The sequence below is a fragment of the Nannobrachium achirus genome (assembly GCF_963921795.1).
Source record: "Nannobrachium achirus genome assembly, chromosome: 14".
In the NCBI taxonomy this organism is placed as follows: Eukaryota; Metazoa; Chordata; class Actinopteri; order Myctophiformes; family Myctophidae; genus Nannobrachium; species Nannobrachium achirus.
In genome coordinates, this window is record NC_137821.1 from 34,682,525 (window position 1) to 34,691,304 (window position 8,780).

The 8,780-nt window shown below is 39.5% G+C and overlaps 1 protein-coding gene across 1 annotated transcript; it reads right to left on the minus strand.

Moving 5' to 3' along the window:
* Positions 1-2,247: 2,247 nt before the first annotated feature.
* On the minus strand, positions 2,248-8,145 carry sat2a.1 (spermidine/spermine N1-acetyltransferase family member 2a, tandem duplicate 1). Its single transcript, XM_080741949.1, has 6 exons — positions 8,024-8,145; positions 7,611-7,662; positions 6,937-7,020; positions 5,046-5,147; positions 4,524-4,564; positions 2,248-3,719 (listed from the first exon to the last, which is right to left on the minus strand). The coding sequence occupies exons 1-6, from the start codon at positions 8,084-8,086 to the stop codon at positions 3,552-3,554; spliced, it is 510 nt and encodes a 169-aa protein (XP_080598075.1). The 5' UTR covers positions 8,087-8,145; the 3' UTR covers positions 2,248-3,551.
* Positions 8,146-8,780: the final 635 nt, after the last annotated feature.

Genomic DNA, 8,780 nt, shown 5'->3' on the forward strand with positions numbered 1-8,780 from the left:
CCTTGTAGATGGCAGCTTAATACATAGGCTACCCTTGTTCTGGCACCTGTAGCATTAAAAATCTGATTTTTGTGAGAGAAAGAAGAAAAAGAAAGGGGGAAAAAAGAAAATAAAAAAACGTTTATCTTACCAGAATTCATTTTTATCTATTTTGTCTAACTTTATCTAGGCCTACAATTGTAAACGGTGTATTGCCCAATATTGACTGATAACAGTTTCACAATGGACACTGTTTGTGCTCAATACAACATTATTACTCTCTAGTAGTCTAAGAAAGGCTATTACTGACAGTAAACACCGGTGTGGAGTGGACACAGACATTAACATAGATAGACACACACACACACACACTAATTTATAATTTGATCTAGTATTAACTTCATAATAGTTGTTGGGTTGCTCTCAGATTAAACATACTGGCATAGTGGCATTGCTTAAAAGACTTACTGTACAGTACTTTGGTGAGACGGACAATGCACTACATCACAAGATTTTGATTATCCTTTTTTCAGGATACATTATTTGAGAAGTAAGTTCTTGATTTAACGATTTATAGGGCTGGTATTATAGTAGGATGAGGACATTTTTAAAGTGTAGACCATATGTGTGGGCCCTACTTTATTGCTGAGCCAGGGACTTGTTATCATCGTGTAAATGGTTAAATGGTGTTCAAAGTTTCTCCAGGGGTCTCTATGGAAGCCATGTAACTGACTACTGCAATTGCTAGTCTTTCATGAACCATTTGAAAATATTGCACAACCCATGAACTGAAACAATATAAGTTACAGTAGATAGATACATACAATAAACAATGAACACACATTTTTCTAAATTCCTTAGGGACACTATGACGGTTTTGATATGCATTTAAAGTATTTTCGATTGTTATCATAATCTACAGAAACAGCAACATCTATGATACAATCGATGTTGACAGAGAAAAAGAGAAAATTCCCCTTTCTGTCTGCTTCACCTTTCTCTGTGTTCTTGCAATTACCATGATGCATGAAAAACATCATTTTGTCATTTTGTTTATACCATCTATGGCCACATTACATCAACCTGATTCCTATTTTCTGGATCAAGAGCTCTGTTTTTCCATAAACACAGGGAACAAGAATAATGTCAAAGCCACAGAGAGTAGCGGCTAAAACATGTAAGCAAGGGTTGCAGTTTTCAGCTTTCACTGATTTTACCCCAGTGGTGTTCAGATTCAGAACAATTTGGCCAGCGTTTCAGACAGAAGACTGCTCAGTTTCATGGCTGCTAATGTATTATTAAACCTACAACAATGAAATGGTGTTAATATCGCGATAGTGCCCCTTTAAAGGAATAGTAAATATATCAGTCTAAATGTATAAATTACAAAACAAATCAAACCCACACAACTTTCTAATCCAGTGTCAGCGACAGGAAAGATAATATTTCTTTTTCTATGTTTTCATGTGGTGACCTTCAATACCAGAAATAAAATAAAACCTGTTTGCCTTCCCAGCCTGTTGTTTACACTGTACTGCACTATGATAATATACACAATGACAATGATATAAACTAGGATTACATCACATCACGTTTAACTTGAAAGTGGAGAACGCTGTTCCTCCTGAAGTGGTGATGGGTGACAAAAAAGCAGTGATGGGCAAGCTACTTGGAAAATATAGTAAGCTACACTACTAGTTACTCTTGATTAAATATAGCTCAACAACTTTCCACCAAACAAATGGGCAGGCAAACTAACTATCACTATTTGGGACACTATTGTAATGACTGGTCTATTTATTTATTTATTCATCCCGACCGCGATGGCCCGGCTACTTGGAAAATGTAGTAAGCTACACTACTACTTGATTAAATATAGCTCAACTACACTACAAGCTATCCCCAGAGAAATGTAGCAAGTTTCCGTTATGCTACTTAGAAATGTAGTTAAGTTATGTAGCTGAGCTACTTGTAGCTAGCTACTGCCCATCACTGCAAAAAAGTGACTATTCTAACTATGTTTCAGTATACATCTATTAATGATGTTCAATTATGAATATTTAGACAATGTCATAAAAAACAATACAAGTGAAACACATCAACATACTGCATTGTATTTCATATCAGGGTCGCAAGGACATAATCATTTGAATTTGGGGTCCAGGGCCTAAAGCCAATTTGGGCGTCTGTGACATGACAAAGCTTGTATAGAGGATAACCTTTCACAGGGGCCAAAACGCAATACTAAATGGAAGTTTAATAGCTTGGTCGTGTACAAGTTTTATTGCACAATAATCGAACACTGCATTATTTCCTCCAAATGATATTCATTTAGAAGAACGATAAGAACATTATTGATCCCCAAGGGGAAATGTGTCAAGTAAACTCAGCACCAAGGAAAAGACAAATAAATCAAAATACTGTAAATCACAATTAAATACATTTAAAAAAAATAAAAAAATAAGCCACCAATTTGAAATGAAAATGGACTGAAAATGGGTAAGGAACTGGATCAATAATAACATATTAACAGTTGATTGATACAGTTATCCTTAAAGCTGCATTGTGCAATATTGCTGACAGTCATAAGGTCTTAAAACCTACAGTCTAAACTAGGTCTCCTACTTTTTCCCCTCAAAACCATATTTCTTTCGTTGTGAGCTTGTATCTGCAATTCTTACTGATTGTTCGCACCAGAATATGGAAGCTAGGGTTCATTCACTTTACACTAAACTCATACAACAACCTTAACGTTACCATCGGGCATAAACCTTGTATCTCCATATGAGTTTGAACTGACTTTCGATTGATGGCGGTAAACATAAACATCGGTGTCATTATCATTTAACACGCAAAACCTGAGTTAATTATCCACAACACTTTTGAGCAGCAGCTCCAAAACGGTGAAGAAATGTGGAAGTCTTCGTTGAGACATAATTCTACCAACTAATATGTGCACGTGTTGGCCATCCATCTGTAGCTGTATTCCCTCCTTTCTAAAGCATCTGGTCAAAATCCGATTGAACTCTAAACTTTGAGCTTCTCTCCCCTACCTGCCTCCCTGGTTTTTAAAATCTGACCACCCCCTCGGATATCCATGCATCCCTCCTACTTTAATATGGCAGTTTTTCCTGAGCAAGATTACTTCCAGTTGTGTTTTGGCTGAACAGCCGTCATAACAATGAGTCAGCAAGGACACAGTATGTAAAACAAATTGCTAGTATACACTGAAACTACCCTCCTCTTCAGTTGGCATAATATTAAAAGTGCAACACAAGGTATGTTTGTTCTCCTTGTATGATTTGTTTTATCTCCTTTTTCTGCTGTAGTCTGTTAGGTGCAAGCTAATTTTGTAATAGACAAAGGGACAGGGCAAAGCTGGCTTGTTCTGATATACAATTGTGTGTTATGATCATTTCTATTGTTTAGAATACTAGAATAATGCAGTACAAAGCAGTGTGAGGTAAAAACAAGGAAGCTAATGACACCACTGAGTGCTTCTCTGTCCCTGCATTGTGTAGGTTGACCTTCTGTGTTTGTGATGGTCAAGAGATCACAGCCCCGGGGTTCGGTCAGGGTTGGGCCAGGTGCTCCAGCGCTTCTCCCTCACAGCGCATGCAGTGATAGCCCATTTCAGATGTCACGTCGAAGCAGCCCTGGCTGAGGTAGAAATCCAGAGATGGTTTGTTCCAGTCGAGCACCGTGAAGTTGAGCTGGTTGCACCCTGCGGCCATCCCCAGCTGCACAACAGTTGGGTAAAACAAAATACACATTGTCAAGACATGGGAGGGAAAATGACCTAAGACATGAAAACAAAGGAAATGAAAGCACCGAAAGTGTGCTGGTTGCTGGGGAGAGTGGGTGTGGATTTTGACATACTAACCAGATTTTAGATATTTGGACGAGGTTCTCGCTTGCACTCACTTTTTCTATTTCTTATTGTTTCTATCTACCGTATATTTGTGTGTTTGTAAGTTGGACAACTGCACGAGGATTTGTGTATGTATTGACTGTGTATGTATACCGGTATGTCAAGTCAATATAATATAATGTGCTTAGTTATGCCATCTCTAACATGCAAATACTTGAAACCATTATCCTCAATGGCAGTTGTAAGGAGTTGCATTGGTGTGGACTGGCCTTAAAACTGTTTTGTTGCAAGAAGTTGCGTCTAGTGAGAGTGTACGTATTATGTGTTTCACTAAGCATTAATAACTCGCAACTTCAGTATACTCCTCAGGTCTAACTATTTTCTATTTTCTTTTAGATAATCTGTTGATTGCTGCGTCTCTGTCAAAGTATATTTTGTGTAAACACTACTGTATGTCCCTTGTGTGTTTTTTTTTCTTCATTTAATCACTGCAATTCTAACCTGTTGTTCTTTGTTTATTTTGCCTACGTAACAAAAACAAAGCTGTAGCCTAATGTATATACTGTAATTATCACCAAGAGTGCTAAACACCTCGATAAAATATCTTATTAAAAAGGTATACATGTGCATACAGTATAACAAAGAAAGACATGAATACACATGCTTTGCTCACCTGTGCAACCTTGCTCATCAATGCTTTCCCAATACTTTTTCCTGGAAGATAATATGACATATGTTACAAGAGATGTTTTAACCTACTGTATTCAGATGTACACCAATTGCTGTAAAAGTTAGAATTGTTTGAGAGGTTACATATAATAACTACATTCTTCCTTACCTACCATACGTACATCTCAAAAATAATTTATCCCCTAGCTGGGCATGGCCTATCAGGCGAACGTTTGGAGAAAATAGGTGAACATTCTGCGAAAATAGGCTATCTACAAGCTCACAATGTGTCACTATGCAACGCGTTGTGAGCTTGTAGATAGGCAATCTTCAGGGAAGAGATTTGCGTAGAGGGAATAAAAGGAGGACCACGGTCGATGGGGGATCAAGTAGGCTGACCTCGGTCGATTAATTATATATCCCTTGTGAATAATTTCACTTGAAAACCTTCATAATGGTGCATTTTTTCTTGTCTGTCTCTATAGCTTTGAGAGGACCATTGCAGACAAAGTTGTTGTTACTGTACCTCTGAATTCAGGCATCACGTACAAGTCTTCCATGTAGACAGCCCTGCCCTTCCATGAGCTGTAGGTATAGAAATAAAGTGCGTAGCCTATCTTGGTATGACCTGAAAGCAGACAGACACAAGTATGCATCACATTTAGGTTCACATTCATACATTATGCAGCCAAATCTGCTTATGCTTTCCTGCATGCCAGTGCTAGGTTCTTGTTGAGAAAATGGAAATGAATTAAAAGTAGGCATTCGCACATTTTAGCATGGTCGAGTTCATGTCTATGAGGTGACCATGTTAAGGAACATTATTGTTTTTCTATTGCATTTGCAACCTTCAAAGCTGTATTTGTAGCCTACTTGATTATTATAAATTAGGGCTGCAACTAAGAATTATTTTCTATTTTCTACTGGACTGTAAAACCTGCTAAAAAAGGTACAAATTATGCATGAAATGTGCACGGGAATGTTCAGTCTGTGACTTGCATGTATCAGTGTCACATTCCTTCAATTCTCCATTGTAACTAACAATTTTTTCTCAATTGCCTATTGTTCTTTATTTAAATAAAGACAGACAAATATGGACACGTGTGTTCAAGCACACGCACGCTCACATGCGCACATACACACGCTCACACGCACGCACGCACACGCACACACACACACACACACACACACACACACACACACACACACACACACACACACACACTTCTCAGGACTTCTTCTATGGACCAGCGATATGAGGAAAGTGTGCGTTGTAACTATGGAAAAATGGCTGTGTCATGGAAGAAAAAGTCAGTGCAGGGCAGCAGGAGGAATGGTAATGTTCTCATTATTGTAGTCTCATGAAAATAGATGTGTCAACGTTGTTATGTAAGAGAGAGGGGGGGGGGGGGGGACAGCTCAGCACTGTGTGGTTAGGTAACAAACTAAGATATATGTGCCCAGTCTCTCTTCCATAACCTTATGGATGCTGCCCAAACCCAATTTCAGAAAATCTGGATTTTATGTTAAAAACCTTTTTTTTTTTTTACAATAAATAAAATGATTATTACACACTAAAACCCTATATACTTCATTGACCGGGGTCCCCCTCCTTTTTCCCCTCAACACTAATTCTCTCGCCGATCTACAGTACAAGCTCACAACAAGTTGCAAAAGCTATTTTGACGAATGTTTGCCTATTTTCACAGAATCTTTGTCCATTATGCCCAGAATAATTTTCACAATTCCTAAGTATTGTTGTTGCCCAAATCAAAGTATAAATGTACTTTCCCAATTGCAAATGTGGGGAGAGAAGAGGTGAAAGCGGATAACTGTAGATATTGACTCAATAGCAATCACTCACATGCTGATGCTCTATTTGTTTGTCATCTCCACCAGGCTGGACGGCTGAAGGCCGGAGATTATGTTTTTACCCCTGTCCGTTTGTCCGTCCTTCTGTCTGTCTGTGAACAGCTAATCTCAGGCACCACTTTACCTGAAACTTTGCAGGCACACTCCCAGAAGGAACCTCCACCCCAAATCTTTCAAACCGGCCTCTATAACGGACCGCATCACATTTTGGCCTATAACTCTTGAGCCGTAGTAATTCGGTTCGGTTCAGCAAGTCACAACATCTCGGCAGCGCCGAACAGCCGACTTCATGACGGTATCCACCCCCCCGAACCTCTGAATGATGTCATATTGTAGTTTGGACAGGGCCGAGCCGAATTAAACTAAAAGTGGTGTATGCATCGGCCCTAAGTGCCGGTATCCCACTTGGGCTGTCGTGCACCAGCCAGCCCCACACAGGGTTTCTTGCGAGTCCTCTAACTCACACGCGTGTCTTAGGTAGGTATACAGTAAAAAAGAATTATGACATGAGAACAGAGTGAGTATAGTGAAGGGTCTTCCCTCACCATCTTTGGTCCTGTGCTGCTCCGGTACCTCTGCGATGATACCATGGAAGAAAGGGTTCTTGGAAAAGCCGTCCTGCTCCAAGTCTGAACACAAAACAGATGTTCTCAATGTCTCATTTTGGATGACATAAAGTGATACATATACAATTATTAAAATGAGAATACATGTATATGTTGTCTCGAATAGACATAATTTTCTTAATATTTCCGCTTTTCATTGGGCAGAATAGTGAAGACTCAAGAGTAATATCTAGTTGTATCTACATTATAATCAATCTGTTAAGGGTGTTTATTTCTGTGAATGCATACTCATGCAGTCCAAGTGGGACTTTAATTAGCTGTAAACACTATATCAGTGAATAATAAACCATAGACAATACTTTCAAGGGCATTTCATTTATTGTGAACGTGTGCATGCTCAGCCAATAGCAGGCCTGTATTTTTAATGTTCATACTCTCTCATAGCATTGTGGTGTTTTGTCTGTTTTTGGTCAAAGTTAATTAGCCTACAAACCAGCTTTTCAATGGGTGCCAAGGAGAATCATGGGTAGCTTATATGAAAGTCAAACAACTTCAAACATGAGAAACGTAGCCGGTGGGTAGGGTAAGCATGTCCCAATACCAAAAACACATTTCAGGAGATTGTTTTGGTCACAAATCTCTATGTTCTGTACCTCTCTGTGTGACTTTTACTTGATCTGGGACTTTCTCGTATTCAGCCAATTCCTACAGAGGGACACATGAAATGCATACGTTTTTAACGACAAGAGAATTCACTCAAAACCAGTCAGTCACCCTTAATAATAAGAAAGCCACATGTAGCCTTTAGGCTACACTATAACAGTCCATCACCATACACTATGGTAGACTAGACTGTCACTCTGTTCCATGAAATAACAGCTTTCTTGTCAGTCATGTGCTCATGTCAACCGCGTGAATCTATGTGCAATGTTTGTTTGACTGAGTCTATACTGTAGGCTATGTATGTGTTATTATTGTTGAATCTGTCTTAATAGGTTATTTATCACAAACACGTGCGGAGCCGCCACGGGGGGAACGCGCGCACGTGTGTGCACTGTCAGCTCACCAAAATCATCCGTGCAATGTCTTTGCAGTCTTCCAGGTTTGCGGCACGGATAGAAAAATCCATATTGGTCAGGTGCAGTACGACGATGTACCCGCTTGTCTAAATGGTCTCAGGAGGAAGAGGAGAGCAGAGATTACGCGCATAACGTCGCATTACATCATAACCCCATAACAGGGCTGTTGTCCATATCTTGGCTAACAGCGCCCCCGCAAAGAAAGTGGCGACCGTGGGAAATGTAGCTACATGTATTTTAGGGCAGTGGTTCTCAAACGTTTTCATGTCGAGGACCCCCAAATTGACATATATTATTAGCCCGCGGACCCCCCATATGAAAATGATATGCCAGGGACCCGCATATAAGAGAAGATTTTTTTACAGCTCAGTGATTTTCAACCATTTTAATTTCAGGGACCCTCAGTTTGACATGTATTAGGCTGAGGACCCCCATTTAATGGCATTTCTATCCCTGGGACCCACATTTATATTGTGAAATCAATGTTAATTTAACTCAGAGACTGTACAAAATACTACAAATGGAACCAAATGGACCCACGTTAGGTCCATTTGCTTCCATTTGTACACTCTCAGTCAGAGTTACTACATACTGTAAGGGTCTATCATTTAGCTGGGGACACCCTGGAACTCCCTCGAGGACCCCTGGGGGTCCCCAGACCCCATTTTGAAAATCAATGTTTTAGGGCCAACAAAATATTTTATATTTAAGCAAATTGAGCACACTAGCTCTGAAACACTCCTG

What these genes read in the sequence shown, in the direction of transcription:
- sat2a.1 (XM_080741949.1), bottom strand. Translation starts at nt 8,086, where the DNA reads ATGGATTTTTCTATCCGTGCCGCAAACCTGGAAGACTGCAAAGACATT. An exon ending in GCAGCACAGGACCAAAGATG is followed by an intron (nt 5,148 to 6,936) that starts GTGAGGGAAGAC and finishes GTCTGCTTTCAG; the next exon opens with GTCATACCAAGATAGGCTAC. An exon ending in TGATGAGCAAGGTTGCACAG is followed by an intron (nt 3,720 to 4,523) that starts GTGAGCAAAGCA and finishes ACTGTTGTGCAG; the next exon opens with CTGGGGATGGCCGCAGGGTG.